The sequence below is a fragment of the Eubalaena glacialis genome, chromosome 11 (genome assembly GCF_028564815.1).
Source record: "Eubalaena glacialis isolate mEubGla1 chromosome 11, mEubGla1.1.hap2.+ XY, whole genome shotgun sequence".
Taxonomy (NCBI): Eukaryota; Metazoa; Chordata; class Mammalia; order Artiodactyla; family Balaenidae; genus Eubalaena; species Eubalaena glacialis.
The window spans coordinates 24,892,238-24,915,782 of record NC_083726.1 but is presented as its reverse complement, the minus strand read 5'-3'; the positions used below and the strand labels follow the sequence as shown (position 1 = coordinate 24,915,782).

The following is a 23,545-nucleotide window of genomic DNA, read 5'->3' as shown; positions in this document are numbered from 1 at the left end:
GAAAGAAGAATGGAGCTGGAGGAATTGGGCCCCCTGACGTCAGACTATACTACAAAGCTACAGTAATTGAAACAGTATGGTACTAGCACAAAAACCAGACACATGGATGAATGGAACAGGATAGACAGCCCAGAAATAAACCCACATACTTATGGTCAATTGATCTACAACAAAGGAGGCAAGAATATACAATGGAGAAAAGAAAGTCTATTCAATAAGTGGTGCTGGGAAAACTGGACAGCAACAAATAAAAGAGTAAAATTAGAACATTCTCTAACACCCATATACAAAAGTGTGCCCAAAATGGATCAAAGACCTAAATGTAAGACTGGATACTATAAATCTCCTAGAGGAAAACATAGGCAGAACACTCTTTGACATAAATCACAGCAATACAGTTTTGGATTCTCCTCCTAGAGTAATGGAAACAGACAAATATAAACAAATGGGACCTAATTAAACTTAAAAGCTTTTGCACAGCAAAGGAAACCATAAACAATGTGAAAAGACAACCTACAGAATGGGAGAAAATATTTGCAAACGATTCAACTGACAAGGGATTAATTTCCAAAATATACAAGCAACTTATACAGCTCAATATCAAAAAAAACAACCCAATCAAAAACTATATCTGGAGAAAACTCTAATTCGAAAAGATCCATGCACCACAATGTTCATAGCAATACTATTTATGATACCCAAGACATGTATAATATATTATATACAATGGAATATTATTCAGCCATAAAAAAGAATGAAATAATGCCATTTGCAGCAACCTGAATGGATCTAGAGATTATCACATTAAGTGAAGTAAGTCAGACAGAGAAAGACAAATATCATATGATATCACTTATTTGTGGAATCTAGAAAAATGATACAAATAAAGTTATTTACAAAAATAGGCTCACAGACATAGAAAACAAGCTTATGGTTACCAAAGGGGATGGGGGGGGTTGGGGGGAGATAAATTAGGAGTTTGGGATTAATAGTTACATACTTACTATATAGATAAACAACAAGGACCTTGTATATGGCACAGGGAACTATATTCAGTGCCTTGTAATAACTTACAATGGAAAAGAATCTGAAAAAGAATATATACATATGTATAACTGAATCACTTTGCTGTACAATTGAAACAAACAACATTGTAAATTAACTATACTTCAATTTAAAAAAGAGAAAAAAAGAATCTGAAAAAATATAGATAGATAAATGTATGTATAACTGAATCACTTTGCTGTATACCTGAAACATTGTAAATCAACTATAATTTTTTTTTAAAGTGCTCAATAAAAAAGGTAAGTTTTGAAATATGGAATTGAAAAAATTAACTCAAAATGGATAGAAAACTTGAATATATGACCTGAAATCGTAAACTTCCTAGAAGAAAACATAGATGGTAAATTCATTAACATCAATCTTAGCAATGTTTTTGTGGATCTGGCTCCAAAGACAGGGGAAACAAAAGCAAAAATAAACAGACAGGACTACATCAGACTAAAAGCTTCTGCCCAGTGAAGGAAACCATTATCAGAATGAAAAGGTAACACACTGAGTGGGAGGAGATATTTGCAAATCATATATTAAGTAAGCGGTTAATATCCAAAATATATGAAGAACTCATACAATTCAACAAAAACAAACAAACAAAACCCCCCCAAACAACCCAATTAAAAAATGGGCAGGGGATCTGAATAGACATTTTTTCAAAGAAGACATAGAGATGGGTAACAGTCACATGAAACTATGTTCAACATCACTAATTATTAGGAAAATGCAAATCAAAGCCATAATGAGATATCACCTCATACCTGTTAGAATGACTATTATCGAAAAGACAAGAAGTAACAAATGTTGGAGAAGATACGGAGATAGGGAACCTTTGTACACCATTGGTGCGACTATAAATTGTTGTAGCCACTCTGGAAAACAGTGTGGAGATTCTTCAAAAAATTGAGAATAGAACTGCCACATGACCCAACTATTCCACTTTTGGGTGTTTATCCAAAGAACACGAAAACACTAATTTGAAAAAATACATATACTCCTGTGTTCATATGGAAACAACCTAAATATCCATTGATAGATGAATAAATAAAAGAAGATGTGGTGTAAATACAATGAAATATTACTCAGCCATAAAAAAGAATGAAATCCTGCCATTTGTGACAACATGGATGGATCTTGAGGTTATTATGCTAAGTGAAATAAGTCAGATGGAGAGAGACAAATACTGTGTGATTTCATTCATATGTGGAATCTAAAAACAAAATAAGTGAACAAACAAAATAAAATGAAAACAAACTCATAGATACGGAGAATAGATTAGTGGTTACCAAAGGGGGAAGGGATTGGGGAGTGGGCAAAATAGGTGAGGGGGGTCAACTTTATGGTGGTGATGGCAACTAGAGTTGTGATGGTGATCACTTTGTGGCATATACAGACATCGAATTATAATGCTATACACCTGAAACTTGTACAGTGAAAAAGAAAGTACATGTTGGAGAGGATGTGAAAAAATTAGATCCATCATACATTAATAGTGGGAATGTAAAATGTTGCAGCCTCTATGTAAAACATAGAGTAAAACAGTTTGGTGGGTCTTCAATAACTTACATAGTATTACCATGTGATTCAGTAATTTCATTCCTAGATATGGACCCCCCCAAATTGAAATCAAATGTTCAAACAAAACTTGTACCTGTATTTAACAGTAACACTTCACAATGGCCAAAAGGTGGAAACAGCACAAATGTCCATCAACATATGAATGGACAAACAAAATGTGGTGTATTCATAAAATGGAGCATTAGTCATAAAAAGGAACAAAGTATTGATACACACAGCAATGTGGATGAACCTCCAAAATATTATGTTAAGTTAAAGAAGCCAGACATAAAAGGTCATATACTGTATGGTTCCATTTTTATGAAATATCCAGAACAGGCATATACACAGAGACAGAAACCATATTTGTGTTTTCCAAGGACTGGGGTAGTGAAATTAGGAAATTAAAATTTAAACAGATCAAATAGTTTACTCAGCCTCGCATAGCTGGTATATGGTGAGGTCTGAGTGAACCAAGCAGTCTTACTCCAGAATGTACACTTTTAACGTCCATGTGGTTATTCTGCCTCCCTGAATTGGTTAAGGTGGGATTTCTCTTACACATTGGTAATTGTAAAAGCAAATAATGGAAATCTAGTTATCCTATTTCAAAAAAAAAAAGTAAAGAAAAAAAGGAAAAGAAAAAAACCCACATGATTATACATTTGTATGAGGATTTTTAAAGTTTTGGAAAGATATTCTTTAAACTGCTAACACTGATTACTTCAGGATTGAGTAAAAAAGGAGAATATTATTAATTTTTTCACCTCTTTATTATCCGAAGTTATAGAAAGCATTGGAATACTTTGATCATTTTTTTAATCCAATAAAATGAAGAATAAGAAATGAAAACCAGCCTCTACTTTTAAGTTCATTATGTTTTCTTGAGAATAAAAGTTTCATTTAACAAGCAGACAAGACATTAAAAAAACTTGTCCTCTAGTTTCTTACCAGGATTCAGGGCCGCAAGGATCTAATTCATTGTGACCATTCTCCGTGATGTTTCTCATACATCTTCAAAAGCATCTAAGTCTGCGTGAAGTGCATCCCCAGTAAACATTTATTTCCTTTCCTTTATGTTTGTTCTCTCCTTCTTGCCCTTCTCCCACTCAAATAACCAGTGCTATGACCCCAAAAGTAGTCTTTATTTTCCATTTTTCAGGCTGCTCAGATGACTTTGGCTGCACTAGTCCTCAGCATGGTAACTAGGTGTTTCTTTCAGAAAGAGTGAGCTCCAAACATAATTTTTGCTTCACCATGTCAGGATTTAAGCTCAAAATGAGGGAGGGAGATTTGTCAACTGGGCAATGTGTTATGGAGGAAAGTGGTTCATTAGTAACTGGGCCGAAATTCCTACACTTACAATCATATACAATGATTATATAAATACGAATGGTCCATATTTATACGAGTGTCTGCTGTCTTGTAGGCTCATTTTTATAGATTTACAGATATGAATCTGTAGGCTGTTTTTATAGACTCATAGATATGAATCTTCATAGGATAGAAAATGATATATGTGACATTTCAGCAGGGTGGCGATGTGAAATTTTGTGTCTTACCTTAGGCAAGAGTTAAAAATCTTTCACATAAAATTATTACATGGAATTGGTATTTGAGAACGTTACTTCAGTCAACAGTTTGGAACAGTGCATTTCATGAACACTTTTATGCTTTTTCTCAGGTCCCATTTGATATCTCGCTGCCATCTATGTTCAGTCTTGAGAGACTTTTTGATCTTGCTAGTGGTTGTATCGTATCAGAAGGAAGCCTTTTCAACTGGATGGTGTCGATTATTCCCTGAACATCCTTTACATGTTAACCTTATAAAGGATTTAATTGTTACTGCTTTTCTTGTTTGAAATAAATTTTTGGAACTATCCTCTTATAATAAGCAAAATAAAATTGTTTTCTTTCATAAGCTAAATTTCTTTAAAAAAAAACATCGTTTTGAGTAATGTTTTAAATGGTATTTGAATTAAATGACAATGCTGTTGCTTATTAAAACTATCTTACAGAGCTACTCATAGAAAATATGTTTGTGCACAGTACAACTATTCCCACTTTTGTATAATGTTTAGGTCTTTAGATGCGTCCATACAGCAAGACTGAATTAAACCAGTGGTTCTTGACTAGGGACAGTTTTGCCCCTCAGGTGACATTTGGCAGTGTCCGAAGATATTTTTGATTATTATAACTGCGAAGGGAGTACAACTGGCATCTAGTGGGTAGAAGCCAAGGATGCTGCAAAGTATCCTGCAATGTCCAGAAGAGCCCCCCACAGCCAAGAATTATCTGGCTCAAAATATCTGTGCCAAGGCTGAAAAATTCTGGATAAACTTCGAGTCAACTGGAAGTGTTCAGTCAACTTTGGAATTTGTCTGTGTGGCTTGGGAAGAAATCTAAAGTGAATTAGACCTTTCATATTTTGCACTTCTGAGAGCATTGCATAAAGTTTTAGAACATGGGCTATGGAACTATATAGACATGAATTTGAATAGTAACTTCACCACTTGCTAGTTCTGCTACTTTGAGAAAGTAACAAATTCTTTAAGCCTTCCTTTCCTTACCTGTAGAATGGGAACATTAATAGAATTGCTGTGAGGATTAAATTAAGTGATATGATTAAAAGGTACTTAGTACCTGAAGTAGTAATAATCATCTTGCTAGGAGTTGTCATTTCCCTGCCAAATTGGAAGAAGATCATACATTTCTGACCCACTTTGTTTAGCATCAAAGAATGCTATATGTGAGTGCTTCCTACATGCTGGCTCATGAATGGATATTCATGGTAAAATGAAAAAAATAAGGAAACATAAATATGTTTTTTATAAAGTTAAATGTGTTTAATGAACTGCTCTTTATTCTAAGATTATGGATTTTCTCCTTCCTATTTGGGTTAAAATGGCCTTTCTTTTTTTAATTTTTATTGAAATACAGTTGATTTACAGTGTTGTGTTAGTTTTCAGTTATACATATATATATATATATATATATATATATATATATATATATATTCTTCTTTTACATTCTCTTGTATTATAGGTTATTACAAGATATTGAGTAGAGTTCCCTGTGCTGTACGAGTTAAGTCCTTGTTGGTTATCTATTTTATATATAGTAGTGTGCATATGTCAGTCCCCAAATCCTAACTTATCCCCCCCTCACTTTCCCCTTTAGTAACCATAAGTTTGTTTTCTATGTCTGTGAGTCTGTTTGTGTTTTGTAAATAAGTTCATTTGTATAATTTTTTAGATTCCACATATAAGTGATATCATATGATATTTGTCTTTGTCTGACTTACTTCACTTAGTATGATAATTGCTAGATCCATCCATGTTGCTGCAAGTGGCATTATTTAATTTTTTTATGGCTGAGTAATATTCCATTGTGTGTGTGTGTGTGTGTGTGTGTGAATATACCACATCTTCTTTATTCATCTGTCAATGGACACTTAGGTTGCTTCCCTGTCTTGGCTATTGTACAATAACTAGTGCTGCTATGAACATTGGGGTGCTTGTATCTTTTTGAATTATGTTTTTCTCCTGATATATGCCCAGGAGTGGGATTGCAGGATCATATGGTTGCTCTATTTTAGTTTTTTAAGGAACCTCCATACTGTTCTCCATAGTGGCTGTACCAATTTACGTTCCCACCAGCAGTGTAGAGGGTTCCTTTTTCTCCACATCCTCTCCAGCATTTATTATTTGGAGACTTTTTTATGTTGGTCATTCTGATTGGTGTGAGGTGATACCTTATTGTAGTTTTGATTTGCATTTCCAATAATTAGTGATGTGGAGCATCTTTTCATGTGCCTTTTGGCCATCTGTATATCTTCTTTGGAGAAATGTCTTTTTAGATGTTCTGCCCATTTTTCGATTGGGTTATTTGTTTTTTTGATATTGAACTGTATGAGCTGTTTGTATATTTTAGAGATTGATTCCTTGTCAGTTGTATCATTTGCAAATATTTTCTTCTACTCTGGATGTTGTATTTTTGTTTTGTTTATGGTTTTCTTTGCTGTGCAAAAGCTTTTAAGTTTCACTAGGTCCCATTTGTTTATTTTTGTTTTTATTTCCATTACTCTAGGAGACAGATCCAAAAAGATATTACTGCGATTTATGTCAAAGAGTGTTCTGCCTGTGTTTTCCTCTAGTAGTTTTATAGTATCTGGTTTTACATTTAGGTCTCTAATCCATTTTGAGTTTATTTTTGTGTATGGTTTTAGAGAATGTTCTAATTTCATTCTTTTACATGTTGCTCTCCAGTTTTCCCAGCACCACTTACTGAAGAAACTGTCTTTCCTCCATTGTATATTCTTGCCTCCTATGTCATAGATTAGGTGACCATAGGTGCGTGGGTTTATCTCTGGGCTTTCTATCCTGTTCCAGTGATCTATATTTCTGGTTTTGTGCCAGTACCATACTGTTTTGATGGCTGTGGGTTTATCTCTGGGCTTTCTATCCTGTTCCAGTGATCTATATTTCTGGTTTTGTGCCAGTACCATACTGTTTTGATGGCTGTAGCTCTGAAGTCAAGGAGCCTGATTCATCCAGCTCTGTTTTTCTTTCTCAAGATGGCTTTGGCTATTTGGAGTCTTTTGTGTTTCCATACAAATTTAAAAACTCTTTGTTCTAGTTCTGTGAAAAATGAAAATGGCCTTTCTTTTATGAAGTAGTGTTAATAGGAGCTGGTAACCCATATTTTAAAATGTACTTACTTTACAATAAAAGAAAAAAGTAGCAACCTAGCAACCTTATATTGGTCCCTGTTTTGGTTTTGTTTTGTTTTTGTCTTTTTTGTTTGTTTTGTTTTTTCATTTACACATCCATGAAGTCCAAAGTCTGGGAATAACCAAGCTAGAATTGTCAAGAATACTACATAAAAGAAATGAGTCTTGAGCAAGACTTTTAATGATAAGAAGGGTAATAATGGTTGAAAATTTGCTGGTAGGGAAGATGCTGTTGGAGAACAGAGGCATAAAAGTGAAAATGAATATAGTGTATGTACAAAGGACTCTCCTGCTACCAATCTGGACAGTCATGATGGAAATAAGATAAACTCTAAGGGTGGAATTGGAGTGAAGACTTTGGCCTTGATTCAGTATATGATAGGGTAGCATTACTGGTGATTAAGGAGAAGAGTGACACATTCCTGGCGCTAGTGGACATTTGATAAGTGTTGATTGAGTGAAAGGGAATGAATGAATGAAATGAATGATAGCCTGGCTTTCAGGGAAGATGAGCATGTGGTATACAATGGAAAGGAAAGAAACAAAGGCAAGAAGACCAGCAGGAAACCATGTTGTAGTGAAAAAGAAAGGAACAAAATATTTACCATTGAATTCAGAAAGAAAATTTGCCTGATGGCTATACCCTCAAACAAAATAAAATTTGGGTCAGCCAGAAAAGCCATTCAGAAAGTGATGGTGCTAATGTGGTGAAGGTTTCCAAATCCTTTGGCCCTGGACTAGGGTTTATAAATTTCTCTGCTGGGATCGAGAAAGCTTTCAAGGGTTTTGTGTTTCTCCCAAGGGAAGTTTAATTGATTATGCAAAGGTTAGTTACCAGCGGCAAAAGGAACAACAGGAGGCACTACACATTTAACATAAGTGTGGAAATACAGCCTGACTAATAACCAAGGCCCTTCACTTCAACCTAATGTTCATTTCCTGAGAATGTATATGCATATCTTTCATTATTCATTTCTGTTAAGTTTTTACTAATTGGATGCTTTTTGTTTTTCTTTATTTAAAAATTAATGGACACAAATACATGTGCTGTTTTATAGAATTTTAGAATGATGCCTGGCACCTAATAAAGGTCTATAATATTTGTTGAATGAATGAATGAATAATTGGATGGGTGGATGTATATATGTATGTATGTTATGTATGTATATATGTACATACGTGACCCAGGCAAGGTGACAGTATGGGGCTCTAAAAGGAGGGGAAGCAAAGGTATCACCACCACCTCTGCCATCACTATCACTATCTTTTGTTTGTTTGTTTGTTTTATTTTATTTTTTTATTGAAGTATAGTGAATTTATAATGTTTCAGGTATACAGCAAAGTGATTCAGTTATACATATACATATATATATTTATATACACATACATATATGTATATTCTTTTTCAGATTCTTTTCCATTACATGTTATTACAAGATACTGAATATAGTTCCCTTTGCTATAGTAGATCCTTATTGTTTATCTATTTTATATATAGTAGTGTGTATCTGTTAATCCAAAATCCCTAATTTATGCCCCCTCTTCCTTTTTGGTAACCATAAATTTGTTTTCTATGTCTGTGAGTCTATTTCTGTTTTGTAAATAAGTTCATTTGTATAATTTTTTTAGAGTCTACATATAAACGATATTGTATGATATTTGTCTTTCTCTGTCTGACTTACTTCACTTAGTATGATAATCTTTAGGTCCATCCATGTCACTGCAAATGGCATTATTTCAATCTTTTTATGTGAGTAATATTCCATTGTGTATAATATCACATCTTTATCCATTCATCTGTCCAACCCAAATGGACATTTGGGTTGCTTCCATGTCTTGGCTATTGTAAATAGTGCTGCTATGAACATTGGGGTGCATGTATCTTTTCAAATTAGGTATTTCTCCGGATACATGCCCAGGAGTGGGATTGCTTGATCATGTGGTAACTCTAGTTTTAGTTTTTAAGGAAGTTCCTTAAAAAACTATCACTGCATTTGTTGTCTATCCTTTCTGGAGCATTTACCATGCAAGGCACTGTATAAGTAAATACTTCATATGCATTATCCCCTTCTGGACTCACAAGAATTAGGAGCGTGATGCACATAGGATGACTGGCTCTGTGTTACAGATGAGGAAACAAAAGCATCAAGCAGTTCAGCAACTTGTCCAATGATCATATTCGGAGGTAGAGCCAGGATCTAAATCCCAGCTCTTTCTGACTGGAGAATTTGAGATCTTTGTTGCTAACCTGGCTTCCCCAGCCCTTGTACCTACTCTACTGCTTTGGGAAATTTGAAAATCAAGGGAGAGGAAGACATAGCTGAACCTCAAGCTAAAACTGGAATACCTATTGGGGAACACCCTAGAAACAGATTGTTAAAAATCACTTGCAGATTTGAATGGATAACCCAAGAAAGCACGGAGTGTCCCCAGTGTTATCCATACCAATATATTGATTTCCTTTGGGGAAGGCAGGTCCCTTCCAACTATTGCAGATAATATTTCAGCATATTTTTACTTTCTTCCCACATTTAGTAACTTACAGATGCTGTCATTCTTAGGTTTTGTTTTGACTGAGAGAAACACTGAAACTGCACCAGACCCTGCAGTCACGGTTTCCCCATTTTAAGCCATCATTCCAGAAATCCCCCATCTCTTCTAAAATAGGGACAACAGTCACTGGTTAGTGCTGAAACTTTCTGTGCAAGGCAGTGAGAAAACGGTGATGAACTGGGCTGAAGTACAAACAAAAAGAAAATTCAACGTCTACCAGGATGAAAGATGTATTTGTTTCCGGAAATGTCTTTCAGGTTTTTCTTTAAAGACCAAATTACACAATTTGCAGCTGCTTTTTTTCCCCCCATGCAACGTACAGTATCTGCAGATGTTTTATAGCAGACACCAGCAATGTTTTCTATTTGTTTTAATTATAACAGAGAATGACAGGAGACAAAGTAAAATGGGAAGAAAAGAAGGAGAAAGAGGGGGAGGGAAGCAGGGAGCGAGAGAAGAGGAGCCAGTGCCAGCATCTAAGTGATGGGTAATAAAACCCCAGCGCTCCCCATATCTTTCTCCATATCAATCTCCAAGAGATTGCTTAAGAAATTGACCACCTGCCAGCTATTCAAAGGCTTAAATGCAGTAGTCTCGGTTCAGTACACGTGTAGGCACTTTCCATATTCCCCAGCCTGGTTGACTTGTTCTCCTTCACTGAATTGCAGGCGGAAAAAATGGTACATTTTTGGAGAGTACTAGAAACTTGGCTTCTGCCTCTGGTCTGCATTGCCCTTCTTTCCGCTTCTGGACAGCATTATACAGATCCCTCCATCGCAGCTCAAATGACAGAGCATAGGCTCCCAGAACTCCTCGAGTACTTCCTGGTGCACTGATAATTTGGCTTTTAACAATGCCCAAGGGCACATAGTTCTGTATTAACATTTCACAGCAAGGTTTTATAACCTTAGCACAAGGGTGTCATTAAGTGTGTGAGCGAGTCCGCCCTACAGTCCTTTGGCTTTCATTTGGCTTGAGACAGGGTACATCATTTTTTGTTGATGTATCTTTTAATCTACAAGGTGTCCACAAGCCTGGAAACTTAGGTGAAATATACATAATGTCATCATGGATATCTTCAATCCATAGAAAAATAAAATATTATTTTAAACTTTAATATTATCTTTGTGTGCATAGGATTGGACAAGCCACTAACTGGGAGTTAGGGAAGAAAATAGTGGATCCAAAAGTCCACTGTTTAACCACCCTTTTTCATTTTCTTATATTTGAAATGCTTGTGATATATCCCCGAAAGAAGCTCCCACCTATATGCCCAAGGAAACTTATGCAAAAATGTTCACTGATGCATAGATTACAACAGCACACACACACACACACAAAACCCTACTGACTATCCCTCAGGTGGATAATGGATAAATAAATAATGGTGTAACATACAGTAGAATATTATATAGAATATATAAATGAATGAATAATAGACTACCACAGAGCAGTTGTAAATTAATTACAGAGATATACATCAATCTGTATATGCTTCAAAAGTAGGTTGAGCGAAAGAAAAAATTGAAGGGATGTAGAAGGATACATATAGGGAGATACCATTTAAATGAAGTTTTGAAAACAGGCAAAATGATATAATATATTTATAGATGTATAAATATATACTAAACTTCTTTTTAAAGGCAGGTTGATTAATGGTCAATACCAAATTCAAGTTTGTGGTCACCTCTTGGATGAAGGAAGGAAATGAGGCCAAGTAAGAATGCCCAAGAGGTTTCATTTGTAAAATTTCCTTTCTTAAGCTGTTTGTTATATTGGTTTCTACTTTTTTGTATACATGAAATATTGCATAAATTAAAAAGAAACACATCATTTACCTTCCTCATCTTGTTGGCTGGCAAGCTTAGTATGGCTACTGGCTCACCTATCAGTAAATATTAAATGTGAGTAATGATCCTGGTCTCATTATACAACTGTAACTGTGTCATTCACATCTGGTTCCATTATTTGGGGTTTTAATGACAACTAAAAACAATTTTAAAACTAATGTCAAACTATATAGGTGCCCAATTTTAGAAAACTCTGTCTATGAATATATTAATTTTTAATATAAGATAGTAGAGCCTCAGTAAATGTTTAATTAAATTGAGGTGGATTCCCAGTGCAATTCCTGTCTTTTGTGAGTTCCCTAGTTATACTTTAAATTATTTGATTTTCCAAAATTAGATATTTGCCGAACTTTTCACATGATTTTTTGGTTATGCAAAATGAGTTCACTTGTAAAATTCAGCTGCTGTCCATAATTTCAATGTTTTTAAAAATATATTAAGGAAGAAGTTTCTCTTTGCTAAAGATCACTTCCTATTTTTACTTTACACTTCAGTAAAGCTTTATGAGTTGCAACTTTGACACTAAAATTTCCATGGCAACAGATTTTTTTGTCATAAACACAGGCATGATTAAGAAGCAGGCTTTAGTGACAGCAGTTTTCTTCATAATTAAATTCATTACTTAAAATGCTGGGTTAAGAAGCGTAGGAATTTTATTACAACAAGGACATTTTCAACTGGAGCTTTGGCAGTGACACAAAATTAATTGCTATAAAATTGCCTTTGGTTGTATTTGATATTTAAGATAACATTTATACATTTTGTATTTAATAGCTTAGAATGGAGCGTGTCTAAAACCATATTGTGCTCAAGTACAAATCACCCTGAACCCTCCCTTTAAATGGTCCACAATGTGAAAACTCAGTAGATTTCTAAGTAGTTCCACAACTTTCCTAATTTAATTCTCCCCCACCAGATTCACGGGAATTTCTTGACCTGATTTCTTGTCATTATAAAAGCAATTCAGAACTGATGCAGAGGATTTGCAAAATACTGTAAAGTACAAAGTAGAAAATAAAAGTTACTCAGAAATCCGCTACTGTGAAACAACCAATGTTAACATTTAAATGTATCCTCGGGGGCTTCCCTGGTGGTTCAGTGATTAAGAATCCGTCTGCCAACGCAGGGGACACAGGTTCGAGCCCTGGTCCGGGAAAATCCCACATGCCCCGGAGCAACTAAGCCTGTGCGCCACAACTACTGAGCCTGTGCTCTAGAGCCCATGAGCCACAGCGACTGAAGGCCGCTAACCTAGAGCCCGTGCTCCGCAACAAGAGAAGCCGCTGCAATGAGAGGCCCGTGCCACCACAACGAAGAGTAGCCCCCGATCTCTGCAACTAGAGAAAAACCCGCGCACAGCAACGAAGACCCAACGCAGCCAAAAATAAATAAAGTAAATAAATTTATTAAAAATAAATAAATAAATGTATTCCCTATAGCACATCTGTTTTCCCTAATAGCCAGAAAAAAACCATCTTCAGACTGAAAAGTATCGAGATTTGCGGCAACCATCCATATTCCCTAAGGTGTAGCACAGATGGGCCTTTTCAGAGTCTATTGGCTGGGAAAATGCCTGAGTTGGGAATATTTAGGCCTGGTGGTTGGGATGAAATGCAGTTAGAAAAATCAGGATGTAAGTGGATCCAAAGGAATTGTCCAGAGTTCTCTGTCCGAGTAATAAAGTGTATGGTAATGATCCATAGGAAAGGAAAAAAACCAAATCTTTGTTTTGTCCTTTGGAGGCTGGTCATTTGATCTCTCTTTCAGAGATGCGTTAGTATTTCCCTGACAAATGGCTCATTCATTGATATATGCATTTGTTTATTTGATAGATTTTATTCTGTGCCTTTGCTTCCCAGCAGACATGTCCTTTCTCACTCTTTATTTTAAAAATATTTATCAAGTGCCCACTATATGCCAGAGACTGTGCACTTGATGGACGCCGCTTAGGCAGTCTCTACTTTCAAAAACTCACGTCTAATGGCTCCAGCTCTTCTTTTCAGATTCAGCTGGGATCTCTCCTACCATGAACCTGTCTCTTCAGCTTCCCCCTGGTGCTTCCCTGTAAACACATGTATGCTCTGTCACACCCACTCTATCCCATACATGCTTATTTGCATGTCTGTCCCCCTCCTTGAGATCCAGGAGCAAAGTAGGTGGATTTCAAGGAAACAAATTAATTTTTCCATTGTTTATGAAAGTTTCTTGTTAAATTTTGATTTGCATTTTTTGACTACAGCTGAGATTGAACTTTTTTTTCACATTTGTTATCTTCCCGTTGCATTTTTTTCTGTTTTCATACTTCTTCAGAACCTTTCCTCAATTTTTTACTTGTATACTCACCTATTTTTCTCTTGTTGATTTCCAGGATTCCTCATGATCAAGCCTATTCATCCTTTTTATATATTTTGTGAATTTTTGTCAGGTTTTCATTTGCCTCTCAATTTTCATTTACTGTTTGGTAGTTCTTATTTTTAAAGCTGTGTTAGTCAAATCGAGAGCATTTAGTTGGTTTTATTCAGACTTGCCCAAAAAGGGATTTAAGGTAGCGTACAAATATGCATTCGTTTAAACCAGATAAGAAAAATGAGGCCAATAAAACAAAAGTAGGAAAGTAAGATGGAGCCAGGAACTGTGTTAATTTCTTGAAAAAAGATGCTGTTACAAGCTTTAGTCTTACTAGGGGTCAGCCACATAGTTGTGTGCTTTCCTGCAACATGTTTTGGCAAGTAAATATAATGCGTTACAAGATCAACTTTGTAATGAGGGAAAAACAGACCATGGACTTAGGAGAAGTGCTGCTGTTCCTGGTACTAATTCCAGAAAACTGTTTTTCCTGAGGTTCCTCATGAGGATATGCTCTAAATAAACTGTGTCTTCATCAGCAGCCTACAGTAAAATACAACACATTTCAAAGATCATTTCAAGGACTGTAGGCTATTCTGTCAAGGGTTTTTCATTTATTTTGTTTTCACAAAACAATATCCATTTCTGATTAATTGGTTTACAGCAATTTGGAAGGCATGTATTGTAGCAAGGGAGGGATGTCAAGGAAAGGGATATTTTTATTGGTCTTAAGAACAGTTTTGTTTTTGTCTGAGGAAAAATACTTCAATGTGTGTGGTTTTTTTTTTTCTTAGAGCAATTTCTCTGGTTAAAAATATTTTTCAAATACATTTGGGGTGGTGTGGAAAAACACACCCAAATGGCTATTTTTCAAAACTTCAAAGGCTGATGCTCTGAACTGCTTGAAGTAAATTGGTTTATCAATCTTGACACTGCATTCAGAATGAACACAAGATACAACCAGCACTGCAGCAATCAGGCAACCACAAATATATAGTTCTGCTGGAGGTGCTGTAAGTCAAATTCTAAAGGAGGGAAAAAAGAACTGATTTTGCAAGAGCTGGGTAGGCATGCAAATACTCTTATTATGTGTACCTTTTCTGGATTTCTGATTGAGGGAGAATAATTTTTCTAACATAAAAGTTAATACTTTTTGCTGATTGAGGGTTATAATTTTTATAGAATAGTGGATTCACAGGTTTAAAAGAACCATAAAGGTTGTTCAGTTGAATTCTCTAAGCTTAATCCCCTCTGGACTGTCCCCATCAAGGAACAACCAGCCCCCACTTAAGTAGCATCATAGCTTAGTGGTTAAGAGAGCCATCAGTCCATGTGGGTTGGAGTTCTGGTTTTCCTATTTACCACCTTTATGAACTTGGGCAAGTTTCTTAACCTGTCTGTACTTGTTTTCTCATCTGTAAATTAGGGATAGATAAAGCACCAAGAACAGTGGGCTAGCACCAAGAACAGTGGGCTAGAGATCAATAATGGTGATCTCCTACTATCATTACTATTATTACATTCTTACAGTATTACACACACCTTCCATGAAAGTTCAGTTCTGCCTACAAAGACCATAATTTTGTTTGTTTGTTTTCAGTAATAAGGGGAGTTCATTTCTGGTAGTAGCAGAGTAGCATTTATTGAACGACCATCTACCCATCACAGTTTTGAATTTTGGACTAAAAAAACAGCATAAACAATTATAAGATCAGAATTAAATAACTTTGAAGATCCTGGGGAGTGACTAAAAATATGCAGATGCTGGAGGGGACATGATTCTTGCAATAAGGGAAACAAAGTAGGTGAGATCCACATTGGACAGCTTTTTCCTTGAGGACACTCCTCATTTTGTAACGTGCTGAAGAAACAGAGCCCAGTGAGGAAGAGGCTGACCGACTGGATTGAAAATTCAGAAGTCAGAGTGTGGTGTTGCTGGAGTTGCTGGAAATTAAAGAGGGATGTTCCAGAAAATAAGAAGGCAGGGCAGGGCGCCCCCGAATCTGTGGACAAATTCTCCTCAAATTGTTGGCTGACTACCAAACTGCAGGTGCCCACAATGAGACCTCAGGGAATCCAGTGGAAAGCACCAGTGGAAAGGTTAAAGGTACTGAGCCGAGATTTCATCCAATGCTTGGTGCTGGGGAGACAAGTTTTGGAATTCAAGTCCAGCCAAGTAGGAACTTACTGAATTCTTTGTGCTTTCCATTGAAACCCTAAGAGGGCCACACCTTAAGAATAAAGATGCAGGACTAAGGACTACAACTGAGGCCCAAGGGCAAAACAACAATAAGCCCATCCTGTCAAGGCTCTACAAGATCAAGGTGATTCATCAGTAGTCTGTCTACTAGAACAAAACTCAACACTTTCCAAAGGAAGGTAACATATCATCTACAGCCGACAATGTACAGTATACCAGGAAAAATTACTGTATATACAAAGAAGCAGGAAAGTGTGGCCCACAATCAAGGGAAAAAACAATCAAACAGATCCACAAAGTCCCAGATGTTAGAATCAGCAGATAAAGACTTTAAAATAACTATGATATACATGTGGAGAATCTACTGGGAAAGATTGATAAAATGGGTGATGAGATGGGGAATATCAGGAAAGATATGGAAACTAGTAAAAAAAAAAAAAGAAATCCTCAAACTGAAAACTATAATATTTTTTTAAATTAATTAATTAATTTATTTTTGGCTGTGTTGGGTCTTCGTTTCTGTGCGAGGGCTTTCTCTAGTTGCAGCAAGCGGGGGCCACTCTTCATCGCGGTGCGTGGGCCTCTCACTATCGCGGCCTCTTGTTGCGGAGCACAGGCTCCAGATGCGCAGACTCAGTAGTTGTGGCTCACGGGCCTAGTAGCTCCGCAGCATGTGGGATCTTCCCAGACCAGGGCTCGAACCCGTGTCCCCTGCATTGGCAGGCAGATTCTCAACCACTGCGCCACCAGGGAAGCCCAAAACTATAATATTTGAAATTAAAAATTCATTGGATGAACTTAACAGCAAATTAGGTACCACAGAAGAAAATAAAAGGATGGAGAAATGTATACCATACAAACACTGAACATAAGGAAGCTGGTGTGACTCTATTAACATCAAGGTATATCTCAAGGCATGGATTACTGCCAGAGGCAAAACAGAACATTTCATAATTATAAAAACATCAGTTCACTAAGATGACAGAACAATCCCAAGTGTGTATGCATCTAATTGATAAAGGTTTATTTTTTCAACATCTGGTATAGGGAGAGTTGTCTTGATTTGGAAGTTGTTTGATATGTCTATTGGAGCAGGTGGCTTCTGTGAGCCATAGGTGTGGTCTGGCTTTGTTGCTTCAGAGAGACAGGTAAAACTATTTGAGACAAAATGATAGAGTTAACAATCTTTCTACTTTGCCCAGGACTGAGATGTTTCTTGGGACATGAACTTTCAGTGCAAAAATCAGGACAATCCCCAAATTGGAAAAAGTCCCAGGCAATCTGGGTTGGTTACTCATCCTACAAAGAGAGGAATAAGAGAGTAAATAGAGTTTGTTTTCTGTGTCCGAGTCTGTTCCTGTTTTGTAAATAAATTCATTTGTATTATTTTTAGATTCCACATATAAGTTATCCCATATGGTATTTGTCTTTCTCTAGCTGACTTACTTCACTTAGTATGGTAATCTCTAGGTCCATCCATGTTGCTGCAACTGGCATTATTTCATTCTTTTTTATGGCTGAGTAATATTCCATTGTGTATATATACAACATTTTCTTTATCCATTGAATTACCTTTTAAATATCTGCTATAAATTGTTTACATCAGACTGCTAGTTGGTCCCAAAACAATCTCAGGGAAAGAAGAGTGTGTGTGTGTGTGTGTGTGTGTGTGTGCATGCATTCCCATGGAATTGACCCCAATGCTGCAGGATGATGCTTCAACATTCCTTATAACAGATATCTCTCTACTTACAATGGGGTTACATCCTGATAAACCTGTTGTAAGTTGAAAATATCATAAGTAAAAAAATGCATTTAATACACCTAACCTTCCGAACATCAGAGCTTAGCCTAGCCTACCTTAACCATGCTTAAAACGCTTACATTAACCTGCAGTTGGGCAAAATCATGTAACACAAAGCCTATTTTATAATAAGGTGTTGAATATCTCATGTAATTTATTGAATACTGTAATGAAAGTGAAAAACAGAATGGTTGTATGGGTCCAGAATGGCTATAAGTGTATCGGTTGTTGACACTCGTGATCACGTAGCTGACTGGGAGCGGCGGCTCACTGCCGCTGCCCAGCATCATCAGAGAGTATTGTACCATATATCACTAGTCCAGGAAAAGCTCAAAATTCCAAATTCAAGGTATGGTTTCTACTGAATGCATATCGATTTTGCACCATTGTAAAGTCGAAAAATCGTAAGTGGATCCCTTGTGGGACCGTTTATTTTTCTAGCACACTTATGGTGAAAAGGAAGTATTCTGATTGCTCTTTTTTTCCTCCTCAAGGGATGAATAAAACTGAGAAATAAATCGAGACTGTGACATTAGACTGAGGAATTTTTCAGCAATATCTGTCAGCTTTTTGAGATTTGGTGAGAAGAAATAGTCATGATTCAATACGTTGCTTGCACAGCAGGCTCCAGTTCAGACTCGGATCTTGCCCCATCTGATCATTTATGATGGATCCAAGAGCTCCAGATATTGCTTTGAGTTTTTGCTCTTGCTCAACTGGCCTCTTGCAGCCATCAGGGCATTTTAGCTGTCACTGAGGCAGTTTAACTACTTCCCTTCCTGTTACTTACAGATCTGTCTCTCTCTTCAGCTTGCTCTCAGTTTGTCCAACTGATCTACTTCCTTATCAAGTTGCTTTGGCTTTTCCAGTCATTCCTGTCTTTTGAAAAGAATAAAATTTCAAAGTAAAAATGAGTTTTGCATCTGTACTTAATCCTTCATTTTATTCAATACACATTTTTTGATCATTGCTATACACTAAACACAGTGCCAGGCTTTGGAAACACAAAGATCTGTGAGCTGTGGCCCAGCCCATAAGATGCTGCTAGTCTATTAAGGACAACAGAAATGCAGGCTTACAATTCACGGTACAACAATAAAGATGTTAGAACAAAGCCTGAACGAAATGTTTAGGAAGAGAGGGAACTAACAAGGGTTCACAGAGAAGATGATGCAGTTACTTCGCTAGGGAAAGAAAGAACAAAAGAGGGAAGAAAGGCAAAAATGAGAATCCCTAGCCCAAGATATTGTTAGTTGAGCCACCAGAACGATTACTTCCGGAAAGAGGAAGAATTGAGAAGATGTATTGGGTAGATGAAATGCCTAATGAGACCATAAATGAGGAGAATTGCTTCTTACAGCATATGAGAAGGTAATTTTTATCAGATAATGAAATTGTTTTCAGTCTCCAGAATGAAAATGAATCCCTTGCTAATGCAAATCATGCTAATAAAGAGAGTGAGAGAGAATGTCGGAATTACACTTGGCTAGCAGTAGGCAGAAACCAACCTAAATAGTCTAGGGGAAAAAAAAGAAAGATAATGAAGTAATCAAAATAATTGCTTAATAGGGAATGTGAAAGATCTGAAATGTTAAATTATAAATGTACATTTTCAAGAAAAATGAGGTGACCTTAAGGAACAGATTAGAAACACAAACTCATGCCGGTTAGAAACGATGCTTTTCATTAGCAAAGCTGAGGATTAATTAAATCTGGGGGCAGCTCTTTGAAATCCACAAGTGCGAGTTACATTAGAATACAATACAACTGGTATGTTGGTATCATAATTAATGATTAGCATGGACTTCTTTATTAAATATGTTCTGGTGTAGTGATGTAACAGATGTGAAATGAAGAGGACAAAAATGTGTTATTTAAAATCAGAACTGACTTTAGGAGCATCTGCTTTCAAAAGTGAGGAGAGAAGCATAATTTATTTAGTAGGGAATATACTGATCCCTTCCCCCTTTGAAATTGCCTTGAGACCCATCCCACGATGGAGGGCACTTTGCCCCTCACCAACCTCTGTAGGTAACTAGAGAAGAGTGGGGAAGAGGGTGGCATCAATTATTTTTCAGTTATCTTTGAATCAATCTCTTGCTTCAGCTATATAATTTCAGAGACTGGTAGCAGAGCTTGGTGCTTCTCAAGACAGAAGAGCTGGAGAAAACGGTCCGTTGCTTACAGGGCATATTAAGTATAAGTAAATGGAAGCCCTGAGCAAGGAGGAGGTAGTAGTCTAAATTGTTTTACAGGAAAAGCTAAAGGGGAATTCATTTACTGGGGAGACCAATGGAAAGGCGGAGTAGGAAAAGAAACAACCCTGAGGGGAAAAGGGTGAGAAGCAACAGAGAGACTTAAAGCCCCTTCCCTTGCTCCACACACACATGTCTTCTGTGAAAGACAGACATCAATGTGGAAATCAGGGAAGACTGGTCCCGGACTAGGGTGCAGGAGGGAAGATGATCCATAAACTGAATTAATTCAGAGACCTGGGAATTCCGAGCCAAAGGTGATATAAAAACAGAAACCACATTCCAATCCCAGAATGCTGGAATTAACACAGAGCTGGCAAGAGATAGAAACTAACCTACAGAGCCTTGGGGGAGGACATGGGAGAAGATGGAATTACAGCCAAGTTTACTCTAATGGTGGGCCAACTCACCTAATATTGCATACTGAAAGATGGTTTTTAATTTAAGTTTGGCTGTTGCTTTGAGTTTGACATAAAGATTCTAATTTTGAGTTTGGTTTGCACTGCTCAAACTTTAGAATATTTAGACATGCTCCTCTCAGTCACATTTAAAAGATTTCTGAAAATCTATTCAGATTCTATTCTGAAAATCCTTGCATCGAGTGGGAATAGCCACATATGTAATTTTTAAATTTGTTTTTAAATGCAGTAAAAGTTGTTTTCTGATAACGAGAATAGAAATTTGCCCTGCTTCCCTAGACTGCTCTCAGCCAGTAACTAAGCAACACAGGGATACTGAGGCAGGCCTGTCCCCATGAGACGTGGGACCTTTGTGAGAGGTGACTTTGGCCCTGCGATTCCCCATCATCCTGACTGAAACTTTCTTAGAACATCCTTCCCTGTCTCCATCATGGTTTACATCGCTATGCTTTCTCCACCTTTTTTCCTTCCCCCATTTCCCTCATAGTTCTTTCACCCTATGAATATCTTGGACATCGAATCCAGCCCTGAATCTGCTGCTCAGAGCACCCAAACTAGCACATTTAACCCCTCACTCTGGAAACACTTTTAGGGGAGGAAAGAAAAAGTACTTTTTTCTCTACCTTTCTGGTTCACTGACTAAGGCTCTATGAACTAGATGACAAAAGACAGATTAACAAGAGAAAAACAGAATGTATTAACGTGTGTGGCATGCATACACATGGGAGAGACTCAGTGACAAGTAACTCAAAGGGGTGGTTAGAACTTGGGCTTACAGAGCATCTTAACAAAGGACGATAAATTCCTAGAGAAATGACAAGACAAAAAAAAAAAAAAAAAAAGGTTAAGTTTTCCAAGGGTGGCAAACTGGGGGAAAGTAAATATATGGGGGAAACCACTGGAATATATTTTGTTTGTTCAGGCCATCTCGGGGCCAACTTTTATCTTCTTCACGGCCATAAACTTCCCTGGGAGAGGGGATTTATTGGCAGTCCTCATTTCTCAGAAGTTCCTGCTCTTTGATAGATAAGAGAAGCTCTGGGAAGGCTTCTTTCTGCATCTGCTGAATCTCAAATGCTTTTAGCTCAAAATAACCCTTATGCTTAAGCGGCATATTTCGGGGTGGCATATTTTGATCCCCTAGACACTACACTGTGGAATATGGAATCCGGTATCCTGAGAGGCTTCAGAAAGGGCCAGATGACATGACCTAAAAGAGTGGGGCAGTTGACTCCATATGGGTGGACTTTGTCCAGTGGGAGGCAAGAGGCAGATGGGGTCGGGGCACACAGATTCCCCTTCTCCCTTCCTCTCAGTCAGAGGCATTGTTTCTCTGTACAGTCATCTTGAGGATTTCTAAATACTCAACAAACACATTTGCTGAGCAAACTGATGTATCTCTTCCAGGCTCATCAGGAGACAGCAGCCAGTGTGGTAACATAGTTCACATCCTTTCTTCCTTCACTCAAGTCTTTCCCCCCACTTACTCGCCCTAAGATTATCCCTCCCTGCCTCCTCTGTAAAGTACCAGCACTGATTTCTGGCCCTAAACTCTGTTGTCTGGGAAACCTGGGCTAAGACAATTTTTAAACTAATCCTAGGTATAGATATACAAGTAAGAAGTAGCCGCTGGAAGTGGAGGAAAACAGTCTAGACTAAGACAATAGTATAATTTGGACACCTCAAGGCAAAATGGAGGGTGGCTTTTCCAGAAATGGAAAGAAGTTCAATTTTGCTGGTGCAGCACAAGCCTGGGTACTGGGGTCAGGGCTGTGAGAGGAATGGCTAGAGAGGCATCTGGTCACAAATTACTGTATGGGGCATATTAAGGAGTTGTGAAAGCTGAAACCGAGTGAGGCCCTGTGGGCCTCCCAGGCATGGAGGCCCTTTTGTCCCCCGTTTCTTGTAGGCAGGACTCCAGCCTCATGTTCTTCCCGGAGTTGCAGATTCGGACAGTTGCTCGTCAAGGGAAGAGCAGCCCAGAAACCAGCTGAGGCCAGATTCAAAGAACCAGAGAAGCTCGTCAAGATTAGGAGATCTGAGGCGAGATTAAGGGAGTGCAAGCCCTGCTCACACCCTAATCTTGTCAGAGACCCTACCTTTGAACCATTGTTATAAAACCCCTCATCAAATCCTCCTGGGTTGGGACACACAGTTTTTCGAGGTAGAAGCCCGGTGTGTCTCCCTTTGCCTGGCAGAGCAATAAAGCTATCCTTTTCTTTCTTTTTTATAAATTTATTTATTTATTTTTGGCTGCATTGGGTCTTCGTTGCTGCGCGCAGGCTATCTCTAGTTGCGGCGAGCGGGGGCTACTCTTCATTGCCGTGGGCGGGCTTCTCATTGTGGTGGCTTTTGTTGCGGAGCACAAGTTCTAGGCACGCAGGTTTCGGTAGTTGTGGCTTGCGGACTCTAGAGCGCAGGCTCAGTAGTTGTGGTGCACGGGCTTATTTGGTCCGTGGCATAGGAGATCGTCCCGGACCAGGGCTCAAACCCGTATCCCCTGCATTGGCAGACAGATTCTTAACAACTGTGCCACCAGGTAAGTCCAGCTATCCTTTTCTACTTCACCCAAAACTCTGTCTCCGAGATTTGCTTTGGCACCCGTGTACAGAGAGGCCGAGCTTTTGGTAACAAAGCTACAGAGGACTTGCAGCCAGGAAGTAGCAGTTATATTTGCATTTCAGATCTCCGTGGCTGCAGTAGGGAGACTAGATTGAAAGTGGCAGGAAAGATGTAGTAATCTCTGCAAACATTCACTAGCGTTGTGGCATTG

The 23,545-nt window shown here is 37.6% G+C and overlaps 1 protein-coding gene across 2 annotated transcripts in view; it reads left to right on the top strand.

Moving 5' to 3' along the window:
- Positions 1 to 4,417, top strand: part of CFAP54 (cilia and flagella associated protein 54) — a 303,497-nt gene extending 299,080 nt beyond the window's left edge. For both annotated transcript variants that reach the window (XM_061204898.1, XM_061204897.1), the window contains one exon: positions 4,298 to 4,417. In XM_061204898.1, the coding sequence (XP_061060881.1) occupies positions 4,298 to 4,417 (120 nt within the window). The remainder of the gene's footprint in view (positions 1 to 4,297) is intronic.
- Positions 4,418 to 23,545: the final 19,128 nt, after the last annotated feature.